The sequence below is a fragment of the Gopherus evgoodei genome, unplaced genomic scaffold (genome assembly GCF_007399415.2).
Source record: "Gopherus evgoodei ecotype Sinaloan lineage unplaced genomic scaffold, rGopEvg1_v1.p scaffold_57_arrow_ctg1, whole genome shotgun sequence".
In the NCBI taxonomy this organism is placed as follows: Eukaryota; Metazoa; Chordata; order Testudines; family Testudinidae; genus Gopherus; species Gopherus evgoodei.
Window position 1 is genome coordinate 791,430 of NW_022060078.1, and position 20,865 is coordinate 812,294.

Here is a 20,865-nt window from a genome sequence, read left to right on the forward strand (position 1 = left end):
CTTGCGTGATTTGCATATAGGGACACGCCCACTGCGTTTTCATCGTGCTGATAGGGCCGCGCCTCAGAGCCTGATTTGCATATCGGGACCGCCCTCTGCGCTCTCTCCCACTGATAGGCCCGACGCCTTCATTTGCGTAAAGAGACGGTTGGACGGCACCAAGTGGAGGCGGGGAAAAGGGAATGGGCGGTCCCGTTACCAGGGAGACCAGGCTCTAAACAGAGAGAGAGGCGGGTGGGGGGCTCAGGTAAGTGGGGGCGCGGCAGTCAGGGGCCAGGGACCGAGGTCAAAGGGCAGAGTGAGGGGTCCGAGGTCAGGGGTCAAAGGTCACTGCAAGAGGGTCAGAGGGTTGAATGATACAGGGAGGGGGTCAGATATTAATGGGAGAGGGGTCGAAGGTCAGGGTGAGGGGGGGTCCAGGGAGGGCTCCAGGGGTAAGAGATTGGGGTGAAAGGTCAGTGCAAGGGGTCAAAGGTTAAAGGTTACAGCACATGGGGTATTAATGGGAGAGGGGTCAGAGGTCAAAGGGTAGAGTGAGGGGGTCAGAGGCTAAAAGATGGTGTGAGGGGCAGGGGTAAGAGGACAGGGGTTAAAGGGTACAGCGAAGGTGTCAGATATAAATGGGAGAGGGGGGTCAAAGGTTAATGGGGCGGGTGTGAGGGTCAGAGGGTAATTTGCACACAGGACAGATCAAAGTCAGAGGTGGAGGCAGAGGCTAAAGGTCAGGGGGCAGATTCCCCATGTCCAACCCTCAGCTTTGGGGACCCCAGATTTAACCTCCTTCCTGCCAGAGCAGAAAGGTTCCCCCAAGATCTTTCACAGCTGCACAGGAAACAATGCCCTGCTCCCATCCACTGCGAGCCCGGACTCCTGGGCTCTCTCCCCAGCTCTGGGAGAGGAGTGGGGGCTAGTGGGTGGGTTGGTTGGTTGGGGCTAGGAGCCAGGACTCTTGGGTTCTAACTTTTCTTCCTTCCACATAGGCGCCAAGATGCACAAAGTGGACCTACCGCTGGAGAACAAGGAGGCGGCTGCCCTTGAGGCACGGAGGGAGCGAGAGAAGCAGCGACTGAGTCGCATCTTCAATGCACGCCACCGCACCATGGGGGTGAGCCCTGCGGGGACCCACTGTGTCCTCCAGGGGCTGCAACGCTGGGAGAGGGGCCAGATCAGGAGCCTGGAGCAAGAGCAACAGCTGACCAACGGGGAGGGCTCCCATGTGTGCCACCCTCCAATGGGCATTCGGTGCCCCGCACCTGCTCAGTGCTTGGCCTCACCCGTCCAGGTGTCAGGGAGCCTTGACAAAGCTGGGCACCATCTGTTGTGGAACAAGCTGAGACCCAGCTCCTAATTTTACTCAGAGGCCACCTAGTGCACACCAGACAGAAGTGAATGGTTTGATTGCAGGCCTGGGTGCTGTCCCTGGTGCTAGGAGGGGAGTAGGGGCTGGTGGTTAGAGCAGGGACTGGGACCCAGGACTCCTGGGTTCTCTCCCTGGCTCTGGGAGGGGAGGGGGGTCTTTTGATTAGGGGGGAGTCAGGACTCCTGGTCTCTTTCCCCAACTCTGGGAAGATTTTTGCCTCCTCGGTAGCTCTCCCCTGCCTTTCTTTCCCCCCCTCCACCCCGCCAGGTGGATGTGGAAGCCCTGAGGAATCAAGTGGAGGAGCAGAAGCTGAGAGAGGAAACGGAGAAACGCCGGGATGGGACCTATGGTAAGAGCTCTGACCAGCCCTGCCTTGCCCACCCCTTTGATCTCCGGGGGAGGTGCCCCTGAACCCCAGCATCAGAAAGCAATGGGGGGCCAGGCCAGTGAGATGGCAGGACAATGGGGGTCCTCTATCTCTGACCGAGATTAGGGCTGGCTGTGGGGGGAGATGCCAGCTATTCCAGCCCTGGTCTCTCCAGCAGGGAGTGCTATGGGGGATGAGACAGGAGCTCTGGCTGGTGGGGGATCAGGGGAACTGACCCTCTCTCCCCACAGACGCCGAGCGAGTCCTGTGCGACCAGGTGGCGCAGATGCTGGAGGAGGAGGAACGCCAGCGGGTACGGCGCCTCCACCAGGCCGTGCAGGAGTTCCGGGAGCAGCAGCAGCCACCCTCCACCCGGCGGGAGTGGGACCTGTACAACCCTGAGGGGCTGCGCCAGGACCAGCCGGCCCGGGTCAGCGACTACGACCCCCGCTGCGGTCCCGCCAGCCTGCAGCGCTTCGCCGGCGAGGACCTGGCACTGCCCACCCGCCGTCAGCTGCAGCAGCAGCAGCAGTGCCGCAGCCTGGAGGAACAGCGGGCTGAGCGGCAGCGGGCCATGGCCGACACCAAGTATGCAGGTGAGAGCATGGGCACAGGTCTAGTGGTTAGAGTAGGTGGAGTGCGGAGGCTGGGAGCCAGGACCCTAGAGTTCTGGAGTCTAGTGATTTAGAGCGGGGGCAGGGGGGCTGGGAGCCAGGACTCCTGGCTTTCTTCTCTTCGCCAGTCTGGGAGAGGAGTGAGGTCTCATGGTTAGTGCGGAGAAAGCTGGGAGCCAGGACTCCTGGGTTCTCTGGGAGGGGAGTGAGGGGAGCCAGGACTCCTGGGTTCTCCAGGAGGGGAGTGAGGGGAGCTAGGAGCCAGGACTCCTGGGTTCTCTGGGAGGGGAGTGGGGTCGAGTGCATTAGATCAGGGGGGAGGAAGGACTCCTGGGTTCCAAGAGGAAAACCACTCAGGGGCTCAGTGCACTGTCCTGACAGACACGCTGGAGGATAAGAAGCGAGTGGAGCTGGACCTGCGGGCACAGCAGCTGGCCCAGCTGGAGGAGGAATGCCGCCACGCCAAGGACCTTGCCACGGCCGACTACAACCGGGCCCAGGTAACCCCCTAGCCACCAATGGGGAACCGGGGGTGGCGCTGTGGAGCTGGCAGACCTCGACATGGGTTGGACAATAGGTCTGGCTCCTCCGCCCCAGGGGATTGTGGGATATTAGGTCTCACCTGCTCCCTTGCCCAGGGGGGATGGCAGGGCAAGGCCCCATGCCTGGGGCTTAGTGCCAGGTCTCCCCTCTCCCCGCAGGCAGCAGAGGCAGCAGAGCAGCACCGGCTGGCGCGCCAGCGGGAACAGGATGACAACCAAGCCGAGATCCACAACCACCTAACGGGGCAGCTGCTGACAGAGGATCCAGCCGTGGCTGAGAGCCCGCTGGGGCCTCACCGTATCCTCACCGACCGCTGGAAGGGCATGAGCCCCAAGCAAGTGGAGGCTGTGTGGAAGGCCCAGGAGGAGCAACGGCAGGAGAACCAGGTCTCCAGAGGAAGGGAAGGGAGAGATTCTGGCAGCGGGGGATGTGGGCAGCGTGGGGGGCAGCAGGGCACTATTCCCTCCCCCCCTTCACCTGCCCCTCTCTTTGCCCCTCCCAGAGGCTGCGGGAGGCAGAGCAGCAGCGGGAGGCTGAGTGGGAGGTGCAGCGGCAGCTGGCAGCCCACGCGGCCATGGTGCTGGAGGAGGAGCAGCACCGGGCCCGGCTGCAGCTGAGGAAAGGCCTGGATGCCTACAACCAGCAGCTGGCGCAGGAGCAGAGAGCACAGTGAGTGCCCCCGTGCGGCGGGGACGGGCCCCGGGGTGGGGAGCCATGAGCAAGGCCGGTGTGGGTGCAGGAAGGGGTGGGGCTCCATGGGGAGTGGGGCTGGGAAGGAGGAGGGGGTGAGGTTGGGCAGGGGCAGGAGTTGGAAGGGCAGAGCTGGTGCTTTATGGGGGCGGGGCCAGGGGTGTCAGGCTGGGGGGCTAAGCCCCGCCCTTTGTCTTGCAGGCAGCAGTACCTGCAGAGGGAGGTGTACACCAACCCGCCCAGCGCCCAGTACCACCTGCAGTTCAACACCAGCAGCCGCTAGGCCCGGCCCCGCCTTCGAAACCCCCATGGACCGCCCCCCGCCCTGCCCTGCCCGGACACGCCCACTCCCCGCCCCCCACCCTGCCGGGACAATCCCCAACTCCTGCCCCAGTCACCGCCCACGCCCCTGCAGGGACACGCCCACCCCCACCCCCTGCCCAGACGCGCCCACTCCCCGCCCCCCCACCCTGCAGGGACAATCCCCAACTCCTGCCCCAGTCACCACCCCCACCCTGCAGGGACACGCCCACGTCCCTGCCCTGCCAGGACACACCCACTCCCCGCCCCCCACCCTGCAGGGACACACCCACTTCCCACCCCCTCACCCTGCAGGGACAATCCCCAACTCCTGCCCCAGTCACCGCCCACGCCCCTGCAGGGACACGCCCACCCCCACCCCCTGCCCAGACGCGCCCACTCCCCGCCCCCCCACCCTGCAGGGACAATCCCCAACTCCTGCCCCAGTCACCACCCCCACCTTGCAGGGACACGCCCACACCCCTGCCCTGCCAGGACATACCCACTCCCCACCCCCCACCCTGCAGGGACACACCCACTTCCCGCCCCCCCCCCTGCAGGGACAATCCCCAACTCCTGCCCCAGTCACCGCCCACGCCCCTGCAGGGACACGCCCACCCCCACCCCCTGCCCAGACGCGCCCACTCCCCGCCCCCCACCCTGCAGGGACAATCCCCAACTCCTGCCCCAGTCACCGCCCACGCCCCTGCCCTGCAGGGACATGCCCACTCCCCGTCCCCCACCCTGCAGGAACAGTCCTCAACTCCTGCCCCAATCACCACCCCCACCCTGCAGGGACATGCCCACTCCTCACCCCCTGCCCAGACACACCCACTCCCCACCCCCCACCCTGTAGGGACAATCCCCAACTCCTGCCCCAGTCACCACCCCCACCCTGCAGGGACACGCCCACTCCCCACCCCCCGCCCAGACACGCCCACTCCCCACCCCGCAGGGACAATCCCCAACTCCTGTCAGGACATGCCCAACCTACCCCACAGGGACATGCCCACTCCCCGTCCCCCACCCTGCAGGAACAGTCCTCAACTCCTGCCCCAGTCACCACCCCCACCCTGCAGGGACATGCCCACTCCCCACCCCCCACCCTGCAGGGACAATCCCCAACTCCTGCAAGGACATGCCCAACCTACCCCACAGGGACACACCCAATCCCAGCCCCCTAACCCCACAGAGACACCCCCAATCCCCAGCCCCTGCCCCGACACACCCAATCCCCAGCCCCTTCCCCACGAGACGCCTGAGGTTCTCCCCTCCTATGGCCAGGCTGCCCCTACCCCACCTTGCAGACGGGATCTGACACTCAGCCCTGTTCCTTCAGCCACAACAGCATCCAAATAAACTGGCGTACCCTCCAACGTGCCGCCCCCATGGTCTGTAGGGCAGGGTAGCACTGGGCAGCTCCCCACGGCAGGAGAGGGTCCCGCTCCCTCCCCGCCCCCATGCCCCTCACAACCTGGCCCCTGGCCGAGGGCAGCAGTCAAGAATGCTAGGTTCCCGCCCCAGCTCTAGGAGGCGAGTATGGGTGAGTGGTTACAGCAGGTGGCTAGGAGCCAGGACGCCTGGGTTCTCTCCCCAGCTCTGGGAGGAGAGTGGGGTCTTGGGGCTAACAAAGAAAATCCAGCACCCCCGAAAGCATCTTGAGACGATTGTTTATTAAGGTCCAGACGCCGACCAGGGGCAGGAGTCAGAACGGCTCAGACTCCGCCCCCCCCCACGTCCTTATTGTGTGGGGGCTGAATCACTGCAGGAGTCCATGATTAGAGTCCAGAGAGGGCAGAACCGCAGAAGGGGGGGAATCACCCCCCCATTTCAGGGGCAACCAGGGGAGGGGAATCAGTGCCACCCCAGCATGGGGCAGCGGCTCAGGGCTGCATGCGGATGGCGCCGTCCAGGCGAATCACCTCCCCGTTCAGCATGGGGTTCTCCACGATGCACTGGACCAGGTGGGCGTATTCCCCGGGCAGCCCTAGGCGGCTGGGGAAGGGCACCTGGCGAGCCAGGAACGTTTGCACCTTCTCAGGGAGCCCTGCCAACAGGGGGGTGGCAAACAGACCTGGGGGGAGAGAGACGGTGAGGGGGGGGTGGCTCCCTGCTATTCCCCCCATGCTCTGCCAGTGGCCCTCAATCGCAGCCCTCCCCCAGCCCTGCCAATGCCCCTCAATTCCAGCCCACAACCCCGATCCCCCACCCACACTATCTACCCCAGCACTGCCAGTGCGCCTCAATCCCCACCCGCAGCCCCCCCAGCTCCGCTGGTGCCCCTCAATCCCAGCCTGCACCCCCTCCCCTCTCAGCCCTGGGCTCCCCACGACAGGAGCTACGCTGGGGTTGGTACCTGGGGCGATGGTGACGACACGGATCCCAATAGGGGCCAGATCCCTGGCGATGGGCAGGGTCATGCCCACAATGCCCCCTTTAGAGGCGGAGTACGCGGCTTGACCCACCTATACAACAAGCAGAGCATTAGCTGGGGCACAGGGAGATAGGGGACTGCCGGGGAGAGCATCCTTGGCCCAGCCTTCTTCCCCGCAGCATGGCGTCCCCCAGCGCCCGGCCCTGCCTGCCCAGCCGCCCGCCCCGCAGCACGGCATCCCCCAGTGCCTGTCCCTGACTGCCAGGGAAGAGCACCCACTGCGCAGGTCCCCCCCCCCACAGCACAGTGCTGCCCAGCCCTGCCTGCCAGGGAAGAGTGTCCTCAACCCAGCCCCTTGTAGTACAGCGCCCTCCTAGTGCTCACCTGGCCCTCGAAAGCAGCCACGCTGGCTGTGTTGACAATCACTCCTCTGTGCCCATCCGAGTCAGGGTCATTCTTGCCCATCTCACCAGCACTCAGTCGGATCACGTTAAAGGTGCCGGCAACATTGACCTGGGGGGGGGGGCCGCAGGGGAGACAGATCAGATCAAACCAATGGGCCCACCCAGCCCCATATCCCACCCCCCAAAAAACCAGAGGCATTGGCTCATCCAGCCCATTATCCCTCCTCGGTCCCCTCTCACCACCAAGCCGTTGGCAGGGCAAAGGGGATCAGGGAAGGGAACAGAGAGAGGGGGTCCTTCCAGCCCCACTCACGTTGAGGACCCTCTGGAAATCCTCCAGGCTGTGGGGCAAGTCCTTCTTGGCATTGTAGGTCTTGACGGCCACGGCGATTCCGGCGCAGTTCACGGCCAAATCCAAGCGCCCAAATTTCTCCCGCACCAGAGCCAGGACCCCCTTTATGTCCACCTCTGACGTCACCTGAGCCGCCGGGCAGGGAGGAGAGGTTAACCCACGTCACCTCCGCGCCAGCCCCCACTCCCCTCCCAGAGTTGGAGAGAGAACCCAGGCATCCTGGCTCCCAGCCCCCCCTCAACACACCAGTCCCAATTCCCCTTCCGGAGCCAGGAATAGAACCCAGGAGTCCGGGCCCTACATCAGCTGGAGCAAAGACGCATTGTTCCCCCAGCGCTTTGGCCACACTCGGCCCATCCGATGTTGGCAGGTCCACGATCACCGCGCTGGCTCCCTGCTGCACCAGGCGCTCAGCAGTGGCGCGGCCCAGACCGGAGGCCCCACCAGTGACCAGGCCAACCATCCCCTGGGGGCAAAAGCAGAGGGAGGGAGCAGTGAATATAAACAAAAAAAACCCCCAACCCTGAATACCACCCACAGCTTTAATGGGCTCTCCCAGACCCCCCCCATCTCTTGTGCATAATGGGCTGTCCCTACACCCCTTTCTTCCTCTGACCATAATGGTCTCTTCCCAGATCCCCCCATCCACAACCCCCTCCTAAAGTGTGCGCTGGTCTCTTCCTAAGACCCCGGAATCTTGCACATAATGGTCTCTCCCTAACCCCCATCAGTATAATGGTCTCTGCCTGCTGCTCTCATGAGCATAATGGTCTCACCTGGGGTCCCCTCCTACTAGGTGTGTTACAGCAGGGCTCAGACCCCTTCCACACAGCAAGCCGCGGAGAGCAACCCCCCCTTACACATTAAAAAACGTATCTATTTAACACCATTATCAATGCTGGAGGCAAAGGGGGCTTGGGGTGCAGACTGACAGCTCACAACCCCCCATGTAATAACCTTGTGACCCCCAGGGGGTCCCACCCTGCAGTTTGAGAACCCGTGTTATAGTCGCTTTCTAACCTCCCCCAGGAATATAATGGTCTCGCCCTACCCAGCCTCCTCCTGCGAGCTGCATAATGGTCCCACCCAGCCCAGCCTCCTCCTAGTGCATAGAATGGTCCTTTCCTTCGATTCCCACCCCCCGTCAAGTGGTCTCCCCCGCTTCTCAGGGGTATCATAGCATAGTGCAGCATCGCTCTGCCCAGCCCCTACACGTAGAATAGTCTCTCCCAGCCAGACCCCCCCACCCAATTGTGTATAATACTCTCGCCCAATTGCCACCCCTCATTTGATGGATGGTCTATCCCAATTTTGTAAAATGGTCTCTGCCGCCCACAAAGATACAAGACCTCCAGCCACCACTATTGGTAGAGAACAAGAAGTGTAAAATGGTTCCTCCCATCCCAATTCCCCCCTTCTGCAGAATGGTCTCTCCCAGGCACAGCCTCCCAGTGGTCTCGGCTGCCGAGGTGGTGCTGGGGACCTGCCTACTGCTCTCACCCATTCTGCGGTGCCTCCCCCTACCCCACATAGAATGGTCTCCCCCGCCCCGTCCTTAGCTACGCTGGTCCCCTCCCGGCTCCCGTAGCTGGCCCTGCTGGTTACCTTCACGCGCCTCAACGCCGCCGCCATTTCGCTGAACCACCACGCCCCGCCCCTTATCCAGGGTGGGCCAATCAGAGGCAAGGCCACTCTTAAAGGGGAGGCACACACTCTAATAATCAGGGGCTATTAATCCCCAGGAGGGAGGGGCTCTTAAAGGAGAAGGTGAAGTGAGATCTTAAAGGGAAAGAGGGAGGCCACAGATAGGAAAAAAATGAACAAAGTCATTAAAGGGGAGGAAGGGGGGAAAGGGGCGGTGGACTCCAGGATTCCTGGGTTCTTTCCCAGGCTCTGGGAGGGCAGTGGAGTCTAGTGGTTAGAGCAGAGGGGCTGGGAGCCAGGACTCCTGGGTTCTGTCCCCAGCTCTGGGAGGGGAGTGGGGTCTAGTGGTTAGAGCAGAGGGGCTGGGAGCCAGGACTCCTGGGTTCTGTCCCCAGCTCTGGGAGGGGAGTGGGGTCTAGTGGTTAGAGCAGAGGGGCTGGAAGCCCAGACTCCTGGCTTCTCTCCCCAGCTCTGGGAGTAGGGTCTAGTGGTTAGAGCAGGGGGGGCTAGGAGCTAGGACTCCTGGGTTCTCTCCTGGCTCTGGGAGGGGAGTGGGGGCTGGTGGTTAGAGCGGGGTGGGGGCTGGGAGCCAAGACTCCTGGGTTCTCTCCTGGCTCTGGGAGGGCAGTGGGGGCTGGTGGTTAGAGCGGGGGGGGCTGGGAGCCAGGACTCCTGGGTTCTCTCCTGGCTCTGGGAGGGGGCTGGTGGGTTAGAGCAGCAGGGCTTGGAACCAGGACTCCCGGGTTCTCTCCCGGCTCTGGGAGGGGAGTGGGGGCTGGGAGCCAGGACTCCTGGGTTCTCCCCCCGGCTCTGGGAGAGGGTGAAGAGGTTGGTTGTCCAGTCATAGCTTTCCACAGACCCCACCCAACACAGGGGGATGGGACTAGCGCATTTATTTACACCGTCTTGCTTTACAAAGTGGCACAGGCAAGGGGCTGTCGTAGGCCCAGCAGCCAGCTTGGAAGTTGGCATGGGGGGGTCCTGCCAGGTCTCCTGCTAAGCCCCCGCCTCACACACACAGATAGTACCTGCCCATGGCGCCCTCCTATCCCACAATCTCCCCCTGCCAAAGGGGCAGGGGGTGCTCCCCTTTCATCCCCGCCCCTAAACCTGCTGGTTCTGGAACACTGCTCCAGAAATGACCGACTCTAAGGTCACCTACACACAGCAGGGGCCAGGGTTGATCTAGAACACAGCCTGGACACTCCAGAAGCAGCACAACTTGCTCCAGAGCTCACAGGCGACATCATGCCGGAAATCACTCACTGCTCTAGAATCAACCCCCATCTCTGCTGTAAACACTCCACCACCACTCTAGAACAGTCCGGTTTGGTCTAGGACCCAGGGGCCTCCCTCCAACCCACCCTGTAAACCTTCCTCTCAAACCCAGTGGTTTTACCTCCCGGGCCCACATCTACTCAGGCTCTAGAGCCCATTAGGCTCCAGAACCCACTTTACGGGGTCACACCAGCGTCGCTCTGGATCCAGTTTGAACCCCACCCTAGACCTGTTTTAAAACCTCGCTCTAGAACCCACTATGCATACTTCCATGTCCCACAGAAAAGCTCACTCTAGAACAGGTTGGTTCACTCCAGAACCCACGTTGAGGCTTCCTTGAGACCCCAAAGCTATGTGTGCTCTGAACACTGGCCTGGCTCTAGAGCCCATTTAAAAACTATCCCCAAACCCATCTTCTCTGGTCCCAAACCCACCTTTCATCTCAATCTAGAATTCACTCTCAGCCTAGTTGAAGCCTCACTCTAGCGCCCAAGCCTGGTCACGTTCTAGATCTTGCTGCTCCTGCTCCAGAACCCACAAAAGTTGTTCTAGAACTCAGTCCCAGCCATGGCAGCAATGTTCCCCCTCTGCTGGACTCCATCCATGTCCTGCCACTCCCTAGAGAGGATGTGCCCCCATCCCAAGTTCAGCAGAATGGGGGGAGGAGGGAAGGGGGCTCAGTCGTCCTCGGTGCCCCCTACATAGTGGCAGACAGCGTCGTAGTCTAGCGCCAGGACGTCCCCATCCTCATCGCGCTGCATCTGCACCAGCGCCCGGCTCCGCCGCTGGTCACGCTGCAGGATCCGGCCCACCTGAGGAGGGGAGGGGAGGGGAGACAGGAAGCTCCTGTGAGTCCGGCGGGCGAGGCAGTGGGGTAGTCTGCAAAGGACTCTGGGAAGAAGGGCGGCTGCATACAGGGAGGGCTCAGCTGGGTAACTTGGGGGCAGATGGAGGGGCTTCTCCAGCATAATCCCCCTCACCCAGGAGCCCCCTATATCCCCCTCCCCATTATCCCTGGATCCCGCCCTCCTGCAGCACTCACCCCCAGCTACCCTGCCCCCCACCCTCACTACCCCACACCCTGTGTATCTTCCCCCCCAGCTCCCATCCCACACCCCTTCAGATTCCCCCGACTCCCTTTGATTCCCCATATGTTCTTCTCTCTAGCCCTCCAGAGCCCGTTGGCTACCTCACCCCAACGTGTTCCCCCACACACGCTTCCTCCAGCTCCCAGCCTCCCCATTACCCCCTGTGATCCCTGCCATGGAGGGGGCTTGGGGGTTGCTCACCCTGCCGGCATGCTCCCCCAGCACCACTAGCACCCAGTCCGCAGCGCCCCTGGGGATGACCGTCTCCAGCATGGCCTCCTGGATGCCTGGGGGGTCGGGAAGGAGACGGGTCAGTGTCATACAGTGGGTTCCCGCCACACGACCCTTGGCCCCCCAACAACCCACCTCACAGACACCCCTCTGGCCTCTCCAACGCCACCGCCCCCCACTGACCTGGGGTCACCCCCCCCCCATTGTAGTCAGCTCACTTCCCACAAACCCCCCTTACCTCCTTGCAAGTACCCCCTCCCCAGATATGCCCATGAGGTCACTTGCCCCATGGTTCCATCTACAGATCCCGCCCCCCATGTCTCCCCCATCCCACAAAACGGCTCCTCTAGCATCCCCAATAATCTGGGGTCATCCTGCCCCCCACAACCCTCTCCCCAGAGTCACATGCCCCATATCTGGACATACTCCCCCATAACCTCCCCCAGGGAATCTATCCCCTTCTGCTGGGGTATGACATAGGGGTGCCCCCCAGCAACTTACCATCCAAGACCTGCCCCTCCTCTGTCCGACAGACACAAGTATCTGGGCTCAGCACGTCCTCGATCAGCATCTAGGGGGAGACAGGGGAGTGGAATGGGACACCAGCTCCCTCCCGGCCCCAGGGCAGGGACTGGCTGGCTCAGGAGGGCAGGGAATGGGACACAGGGCCTGTCCCCTCTAGGGAGCACTGGCATCCCTCTGGCCCCAGGACAGAGACTGGCTAGCTCGGAGGGGGAGGGCGGGGCGACTCCCACCCAGCCCCAGGGTGGAGAGTGGCTGGCTCAGTGAGGGGATGGGGCAAAGGGCCTGTCCCCTCTAGGGGGCACAGACTCCCACCTGGCCCCAGGGTGGGGAGTGGCTGGCTCGGTGGGGTGGGGAATGGGGTACTGGTTCCCATCTGGCCCCGAGGGGGGTTGGTGGGGGGGAAGGTACCTTGGTGTTATAGTATTTTCCCCCCTTGTAGAGCTTGTCCACGAAGCGAACCCGCAGATCTCGCCGCAGCCAGTGGGAGGAGCGGGAGGACGAGGAGCTGCTGCTGCTACCTTTACTCTGCTTCCCGGCACGGGCATCACTGTGGAAGACCAGGTGGTCGGGGCAGTCCTGGCGCTAGGGGGCGCCACGCTGCGAGGAACAGGGCAGGCAGGGCCGGGTGTTGGGGTGCACCGTGCTGCGAGGCGCTTTGTTTTATCAAGAAAGGAATTCGAGCTGCCCCAGCCTCAGGGCAGGAACCCTGGCATCCGGGCTGCACTACAGCTTGGGGGAATCCATTTTGCCTTTCTAAACACTCCTCTGGGGTTTGAACCAGTTAAGAATCAGCTGCACTTCCTGCCCTCAACAGCAGCGCCAGCTGTCACCCACCCCAGGGCGAGCCATCCCCGTGAGGCGTTATGTGCAGCTGTTCCCCAGCTGCCCCACCCTAGACGTGGCTGCATCTCAGCCCCGAGCGAGCCATCCCTGTGAGGCATTATGTGCAGCTGTTCTCCAGTTGCCCCACCCCAGTGGTGGCTGCCTCTCACCGCCAAGCGAGCCATCCCAGGTCTCTACCTCTCCGAATCTGCTGGCTGTTTCCTCTTTCTGTCCTTTTCTTCCCCCTTCTCTTGGGGGACCCTGGCATCCAGGGCATCGGTGGGTCCATTTCTCTGCTTCTCTTCTTTTTCTTTGTGGGCTTTGCTTAAGCGGCCTGAGAAGGGGATTGGGGAGACAGATGGGGGTAAGGATGGCAGGGAGGAGGGGAGTCTATGGTGAGGCGGGGGTACCGGGGAAAGTCATGTGACTCACTCAGATCCTTGGCTAGTTTCTCATACTCCTTCCGGGTCACAGGTTGCAGGCTGTGCTGGCTGATGGTGACGATCTTATCCCCGATGGCCAATTTCACCATCACCCGGGCGTTATCCGGGTCTACACCTTCAATCTGGGGGCCAGGAGAGAAAAAGCTAAGACTAGGGGAACGAGGCCTGTCCCCTCTAGGGGGCGCAGGCTCCCCCTTGGCCCCAGGGCGGGGACTGGCTGGCTCGGGGAGGCCGGGAGCACAGGAAACTCACCTTCCCATAGAGGTCTTTGTGGGGCCCAGCCACAATCACCACGGCGCCCCCTGCCACCAGCCCCAGCGGCTCCTCCTCACCCCCCCGGTGCTCTTCACCCGGCTTGGGGGGCCGCAGGGGGCGGGCCGGCTGCAGGTCCTGAATGGCCGAGCGGTCGGCTCCCAGGCCCAGCCCCCTTGGGCGCAGCTGGTGCTCCAGGGGCTTCACATCCCTGAATGGGGGGAAGGGATATTCAGGGACTCCCCCCAAACTCCCCTCCCCCAACTGACCTTTGGGCTCCCACCTATCTATCACCTCCCCCTCATGATCTATGATCCCCCCACTGGTTTATAATCTCACCCAAACTCTCCCTCCCTACCCCCATATGACCTCTCCATCAGATCTGACTTGCAACCCTGCCATTGACCTATGCCCGCCCCCCAAGGTCACTCACTGCTTGAAGGTGCATCCGATGCCCTCGCCTGCCTTCCAGCCCATGCCCCTCAGCATGGCAACGCCGTAGGCCTCCACGGGCACCACCTCGTAATCTGCCTCCGTCGACTGCAGGAGGAGAAGGGCAGGAGTGACGTTAACCCGCAGAACTACCTGCCACAGGACCAAAGGGGCCCTGCCACAGGAGGGGGGGGTGGGACTCCAGGGACGGAGGGGAGGCTGTCGGGGGACCCTCTTACCGATTCCGGCCGCAGGCTCACGTCCACCCGGTCGCTGTCCTCGTACCCGTCAGGGACGCGGTTCTGCAGGAGCAGGGGGATGGCCAAGTTGGGGTCAGCCTTGGTGCCGCTCTCCCACCGCTCCTGGGACTGCCGGCACTCTGCAACGTACAGGAATCCATCAGGAGCCGGACACCTGGGTCCCGGCCCCGGCAGTGGGGGCTAGTGGTTAGAATGCAGGGTGTGTGCTGAGAGCCAGGACTCCTGGGTTCTCGCCCCACTCTAAGATGGGAGTGAGGGTCTAGTGGTTACAGCAGGGGGCTGGGAGCCAGGACTCCTGGGTTCTTTCCCCACTCTTGGAAGGGAGTGGGGGCTGGTGGTTAGAACAGGGGGGGCTGGGAGCCAGGACTCCTGGGTTCCCTGCCATGCTCACCCTCTATGATCTCCCTCACGGCCTGGGACTCCACACTGTCATCCCTCTGCTGGTCTGGGGTCCCCACAGGGGCCGTCTCCGGCTTCTTCCATTGGTTGCGCTGGATCAAGGGGATGACGAGCGCCTTAGGGGCTGGGGCCGGCCGGAGGCTGGGGGCCAGAGAGAAACCACCCCATTACCATGGGATACCTGCACCCCCTGTGCCATGGCTCCTTCCACTGCCCCACAGCCTCCATGCAAGGCCCCACCCCCCATGGGCCTGCCCCAGGCCGCAATGGCCCCTCTCCTACTCTCACCCACTGCATGGAGATCCTGCACACAGCTCCCCTTCCCCACTGACCTCCTCACCCACATGTGATCCCATCCCTCTGCAGGGCCACACCCCCTCCCGCCCCACGGCCCCTCCCCAGACACGCCCCCTCCCGCCCCACGGCCCCTCCTGCCCCACGGCCCCTCTGCAGGGCCACACGCCCTCCCGCCCCACGGCCCCTCCCCAGACACGCCCCCTCCCGCCCCACGGCCCCTCCCCAGACACGCCCCCTCCCGCCCCACGGCCCCTCCCCAGACAGTCCCCCTCCTGCCCCACGGCCCCTCTGCAGGGCCACACCCCCTCCCGCCCCACGGCCCCTCTGCAGGGCCACACCCCCTCCCGCCCCACGGCCCCTCCCCAGACACGCCCCCTCCCGCCCCACGGCCCCTCTGCAGGGCCACACGCCCTCCCGCCCCACGGCCCCTCTGCAGGGCCACACCCCCTCCCGCCCCACGGCCCCTCCCCAGACACGCCCCCTCCCGCCCCACGGCCCCTCCCCAGACACGCCCCCTCCCGCCCCACGGCCCCTCCCCAGACACGCCCCCTCCCGCCCCACGGCCCCTCCCCAGACACGCCCCCTCCCGCCCCACGGCCCCTCCCCAGACACGCCCCCTCCCGAGTCTTTGCGGCCCCACACGCATGCGCACGCGCTCCAGCGAGCGCAGGGCCCGAGGTTGCCCACCCCGGCCCGGCGCCCGCGCATGCGCGCTGCTCTCACCTGCGCAGCTCGCTCCCCTCCACGGCGCTGATGAAGTCAGGCTCCGCCGCGGCCCCTGCCCCGCCCTCCCCCACGAGCCTCCTGCGCGCGGTCGTGCGCGTGAACCCGAACGAGACCTGGCGCGGGGCAGGAGGCCCGGCCGCCGCCCGGCCGCCGTCCGACGCCATCTTGCTGGCCGTCGCAGCGCAAAGAATCATGGGGGTTGTAGTCCGGGCCCCGCGCGCTGCCTCATGGGGGCGATGGCCCCGCCACCGTGCAAAGCATTATGGGGGATGTAGTCCCGATGCCGCGCTGCCTCATGGCGGTTGTGTAACCCTGCCCCCCGCGCAACGCATCACGGGGGATGTAGTCCCGTCCCGCGCAGGGCCTCATGGGGTGTAGCCCCGCCCCAGGCTATTTCATGGAGGGGGGGAGCTGAGAGTGTAGCTCCCATGAGGCTGTGCGGGGCTGGGGTGTGTGGCTCCCCCGCGTCCGCCCTGGCCCCAGTCATCTGGGAGTCCATGAGACCCTCCCCCCCCCCCAGCCTAAGGGGAGGAGGCGCTGGACTGGGAGCCAGGGAACCCCAATCCCCCTCACATGCAGCCTGGGGGAGGGGGTGCTGGGCTGGGGGCCTGGGGAACCCCATACCCCCCCCCACAGACCCTGACACCCCCCACAAAAATTTCTTAACCCCAGCCACTTCGGGCTTGATGCCAAATCAATCAGTTTGCATGTCTCTAACTACCAGCCCCCACTCCCCTCCCAGAGCCAGGGAGAGAACCCAGGAGTCCTGGCTCCCAGCCCCCCCTGCTCTAACCACCAGCCCCCACTCCCGTCCCAGAGCCAGGGAGAGAACCCAGGAGTCCTGGCTCCCAGCCCCCCCTGCTCTAACCACCAGCCCCCACTCCCCTCCCAGAGCCGGGGAGAGAACCCAGGAGTCCTGGCTCCCAGCCCCCCTGCTCTAACTACCAGCCCCCACTCCCCTCCCAGAGCCAGGGAGAGAACCCAGGAGTCCTGGCTCCCAGCCCCCCTGCTCTAACTACCAGCCCCCACTCCCGTCCCAGAGCCAGGGAGAGAACCCAGGAGTCCTGGCTCCCGGGCCCCCCAGCCCAGTGGCCCCAGTACCTTGTGTAGCCGGGGTAAGACCTCTTTAGGGGTGGGGCTGGTGAATGAACAGCTCCCCCGACTGCCCCCTCCTTAACGGAGGCTTTACCATGAAATGGCTGATGATTAATTACTGGCCCCCTTGGGGCTGGATTGGAGGCAGCGCCTCCTAGAGGGGAAAGGCCCCGTGTCCCATATCCTGGGGTGGGGGGGTGGATTAGCCGCTCTGGTCTCCGATTGGCGGGCCCGTCTGTCCATCCCCCCCCCCCCAGCCTAGCGACGGAGGAGGAAGGTTACCGGGACAGCAAACCCCGTTGCCTTGGCGACCCCCCGTTGCTAACCCCAGCAGCATCGGGTACCACTGGGGGAGGGGGTCGGAGCAGCGCTGGAGGCTGGGGACACCGCAAGGTAAAGCCCCCCCAGCTCAGCCAGCAGAGACGGGGCGGGCAGCGGGATCAGCTGTTAATTGGATTGTCCTGGCCGGGGGGGGGGGGGAATTAGAGATGTGGGGGCTTGGATAGAAGGGAGAGGGGGCACCCCAAGGGCCAGGGGGGTTGGGGTTGGATCTGTGGTGGACGAACGGATCTTAAGGGACTAGAAGGGGGGTCAGGGTGGATCTGGGGGGGCAGGGATGGAGATGACAGAGGGGACAGATTCAGCTTCCTTCTTTGGAGGGGCTCTGAGTGGGGAGACCAGAGCGCCCCCCCGCTGGCTTCTCCCCCTCCCTGCTCATGATCCCCCCCCCCCCAGGAGATGTTTCCCCTCCATTCCCCCCACCAGATCTAGAACCCACTCCTGTAGACACACCCAGCCTCTTTCTAGAACTCCCCTCGGCAGAAACAGTTCCAGACGCCTTTAGAACTGGCCCCCTCTGCTCTAGAACTGGCCTCCACTCTAGAACCAGCCTCCCACCTGCCCCGAGGGAGCCTCCCCACCCCTTGTGGCTATTTCTGGGTTCCCCCAGATGCTAAAGGGGAGGAGGCTGGAGTCACCCCTCCCCCTGTTTTCTGGACCCCCCCCCTCCTTTAACCAGTCAGATCTAGACTCAGATCGTTTTCCAGAGTCTGTTCTGGACCCATGGCAAGGCAGGGGCACCTTTTGCCAGACCCACCTCTCAGCACCCCCTGCTTCCACAGCATCGGCCCCTGGGATTTAGACCCCCCCATCTTCCTGCCGGGGAGCTGCAAAAGCTCCCCAAACTCCCCCCACCCAGCACACCTCAGGGCTAGGACCCCAGGGCTGGTTCTCCCCCCAGGCTGCCACCCCCGGTCATGGAGGCCCGAGGTCTGGGATCTGCCCTAGCCTAGATCCAGGCTCTGGGCCCCAAGGACCAGCCCAGTCCCACCTGCCCCCGGGCCAGGCTCCAGAAGCCTCCAGAAAGCCCCAGTTTCCCAGGTGCATCCCCCGTCCCACCTGCCGGGCTTTCTCAATGGTGGGAGGTGGATGGGTGAGTCGCGGGGTGGGGGAGGGGGGCGTCTTGCTCGGACCTTCTGTTGCTTTGGGTCGGCTTTGGCCCGTTCTGCGATGACCCCGGTTATTTCTCCCCCCCTCCCCAGGTGGCAAGATGACACCCCTACCTCATACCTCTCTCAGTGGCCGAGGAGCAGACGGAAACCTCTTCCCCATGCAAAGTCCGGAGCGAAACTGAGGCACGCAGCAGCAAAAGGCAACGGCAGCTTCCCCCTTCGTCCCAGCTGCTTTTGCGGGGGTGGAGGTGAGAAGCAGAAACGACCATCTCCCGATCCTTGCATGTCAATGGCTGTGGGCTAGCAACAGGCAGTTACGCCAGCCCAGGTCAAGCCGCCCCGGGGCCTCAGAGGAGAGCAGGGTCTTCTGGCAGGGCCCCCTTCTGGGGTGAATACCCTCTCTCCACACCAGCCGGCCTGCCCCGGCTCCCTCCCAGCCGCAGCCAGGTAACATCACCAGCTGCTCAGAGCCTGGGTAGGGGACAAACCATCCACCCCCATCGCTCCACCCCGGCCTCAAAGAGTCCCAGGCAGGAGACATTTCTAGTTCACATCCCCAGCAAACTGGGTTCTAGAGTCCCAGGATCCCCGCTGGGTTCTCGGGGGCGGGAGGCTTTTCCAGATACCCAGTGGGCCCTAGAACAAGAGGGCCTTTCCCAGATCCCCGGGGGTTCTGGAGTAATGAAGGCCTTTCCAGACCCACAGTTGGGTCTCGAGTAATGGAGACTTTTCTAGACTCCCAGTGGGTTCTGGAGTAACAGAGGCTTATCTAGACCCTCCATGGGTTCTCAAATAATGGGGATTTTTTCAGACCCTCCACGGGATCTAGAGCAGCTGAGGAACTTCCAGTGGGGCCTACAGAGCTGCGTGCTAGATTCCTGGTAGGTTCTAGAGTGACAGGCCTCTCTCTGGATCCCACCTGGGTTCTAGAACAACAGGGCTCTAGATTTCCTCCTTGCCTTTGAAAGCGATGGAGCATTTCCCTGTGGTTGCCCCCCATCTCTCCCTCTCGCTCCAGGAGCTGCTGTGGCACCTTCGTGACTCAGTTCCTCCAGCCCGATCACCCCGGGGGTTCCCCTTCTGCCGGGGGGATCTTCATACCCCCTGCCCATAGCAATATGCCCATGCTGTGGCTGGTAGGGGGCCCCGCCCCCTGCCTCTCTCCATCTTCCTGTGCCCTCCTGGACCCCTTCCTGCCAGGCTCCTTCCCACCCCGGTCCCTCACTGCTGTGCCTTCTTCTGATTCACTGCCTCTAGCTGACGTCCCTCCCATTTGCCGCCTAATTGGCTGATTGAGCTAATCCAGCCCTCCCAGGGCCAATGTGGGGAGGACGCCCCATTACCCAGGGGGGCTTGAGCCTAGATCTATGTTCTAGATCCCCAGAGTGCTCAAGCCCCGCCCTGGCTCCTCAAGTGGTTCTAGAGTAACCGGGGGGGGGGACGCTCTAGATCTCAGCCAGTCCCCACACCCCAGGATCTAGCTCCCCCTGGGGGTTCTAGAAGGGGGGCCTTTCTAGAGCCCAGCACGTTCTAGAGCCCGGAGGATCTGAGAGAGAGGCAGAGGGGGATCCCAAGGGGGCTGTGGTCAGGAGTGAGGAGAATTTTCCCCCCAGGCTGGTTCTGCAGAGCATGGCCACCCTCCCTGGCTCAAGAGGCACCAGCGTCTGGACCCAGGTGACTGAGTCCCCCTTCATGGCCCAGAGTGACTCTAGGGGGACAGGAGATGTATGGGGTGATGGGGGCACTGTGGGGCAGGGGGCTGGGCAGGGGGTGCTATCCCTTGGCAGTCAAGGCCGGACGCTGCGGGGGGAGCTGAGCAGGGGGTGCTCTCCCCTGGTAATCAGGGCCGGATACTAGGGGAGGGACCAGGGAGGCTGGACAGTGCTCTCCTCTGGCAGTCAGGGCCGGGTGTTAGGGGGCAGGTTGGGGGATGGGCAGGGGGCGCTCTCCCCTGGCAGTCAGGGCCGGGTGTTGGGGGGCGCTGTGCTGCAGACTGTTTCTGTGCTGCTGTTACGTACCTGCCTCACCCCAGAGGTGGCTGCATCTGACGAGATTCCAACTCCTGTTCTCTCTCCTCACAGGGCTGAGGCAGCCGGCACCCGGGGGTCACGGGGTTCCCCTTCCCAGCAGGCAGAGACCCCGGTTTGGTCACTGACTGTGCCATGGGTGGGGCTGGGCCCCAGCTCCAGCATTGGGGGGCAGAGAAAAGTGAAGCCTGCAGAATTAGGTGATTTCCCCACCCCTTCCAAGGCCGGGGTCAGAGGGGGTGGGTGCTTGCTGGGGCAGTTGAGGGTGTGGGGCAGGGAAGGGGATCATCTGGGACTAAGGGGTTGCAGAGATACTTGGGAAGGGGCAATTGAGGGAGATCCAAGGGGTCGGGGTGGTAGGGATGGTGACAGTGTGTGTTGGGGGGGAGCATTTGGAAGCTCCAGGGGAGGTGGGGGGCTGTGAGGGTGGGCAAGGGGAGCAGATTCCAGGGGGATAAGACTGCCTGAGGAAGGGACCCCACAAATATTTAACCCCACCATGCATTCTCCCCTGCCAGCTGCAGCATCCACCAGAGCCCCCACCGGGCCCCTGAACCCCCAATCCCAGCAGCAGAGATGGCACCAGTGGCTGGAGGTAAGTGGGGGGAGGTGCTAGGGCACACCGCAACCTCCCCACCCCGGGCACCAGGGGGCGCTCCACTCCGCCCCATTAACTCTCCCCTCTCTGCCCCACAGTGAACGTGGTGGTGGTGGTGGACGGGAGCTGTATCCTCCAATACACTCATCGGGACTCTCCCTGCCATTGTCTCTGCCATGGGGATGCCCTGCTGGCCCGCCAGCCTCCTGCCTGCTATGGGACCGCTGCACCCTGCAGCCCCCCTGCCGCTGGGTCCCCCCTCTCCCGCCGGGCCCGGGGCCTGGGGGTCTGCT

The 20,865-nt window shown here is 63.7% G+C and overlaps 3 protein-coding genes across 6 annotated transcripts; 1 reads left to right on the forward strand and 2 right to left on the reverse strand.

Annotated features, from left to right (window-relative positions):
* The first annotated feature begins 87 nt into the window (after positions 1–87).
* On the forward strand, positions 88–3,922 carry RIBC1 (RIB43A domain with coiled-coils 1). Of its 4 annotated transcripts, none has more exons than XM_030547222.1 (8): positions 88–247; positions 981–1,105; positions 1,628–1,709; positions 1,979–2,323; positions 2,723–2,841; positions 3,043–3,270; positions 3,387–3,553; positions 3,776–3,922. In XM_030547222.1, exons 2-8 carry the CDS (start codon positions 989–991, stop codon positions 3,855–3,857), a joined length of 1,140 nt encoding a protein of 379 aa, XP_030403082.1. In that variant the 5' UTR covers positions 88–247; positions 981–988; the 3' UTR covers positions 3,858–3,922. The 4 variants fall into 4 exon arrangements, with proteins under 4 accessions (XP_030403082.1, XP_030403084.1, XP_030403080.1 ...); XM_030547224.1 differs by lacking the exon at positions 88–247 and adding an exon at positions 254–326; XM_030547220.1 differs by lacking the exon at positions 88–247 and adding an exon at positions 656–721.
* A 1,605-nt stretch (positions 3,923–5,527) lies between these two features.
* HSD17B10 (hydroxysteroid 17-beta dehydrogenase 10) lies at positions 5,528–8,887 on the reverse strand. Its single transcript, XM_030547226.1, has 6 exons — positions 8,610–8,887; positions 7,306–7,470; positions 6,966–7,130; positions 6,633–6,761; positions 6,231–6,339; positions 5,528–5,948 (listed from the first exon to the last, which is right to left on the reverse strand). The coding sequence occupies exons 1-6, from the start codon at positions 8,634–8,636 to the stop codon at positions 5,758–5,760; spliced, it is 786 nt and encodes a 261-aa protein (XP_030403086.1). The 5' UTR covers positions 8,637–8,887; the 3' UTR covers positions 5,528–5,757.
* Positions 8,888–9,524: 637 nt separating this feature from the next.
* Positions 9,525–20,854, reverse strand: GPKOW (G-patch domain and KOW motifs). The gene is made up of 12 exons (XM_030547192.1): positions 20,669–20,854; positions 15,399–15,654; positions 14,371–14,519; positions 13,959–14,098; positions 13,721–13,827; positions 13,288–13,498; positions 13,025–13,157; positions 12,791–12,926; positions 12,179–12,317; positions 11,747–11,816; positions 11,216–11,301; positions 9,525–10,738 (listed from the first exon to the last, which is right to left on the reverse strand). The coding sequence occupies exons 1-12, from the start codon at positions 20,748–20,750 to the stop codon at positions 10,604–10,606; spliced, it is 1,644 nt and encodes a 547-aa protein (XP_030403052.1). The 5' UTR covers positions 20,751–20,854; the 3' UTR covers positions 9,525–10,603.
* Positions 20,855–20,865: the final 11 nt, after the last annotated feature.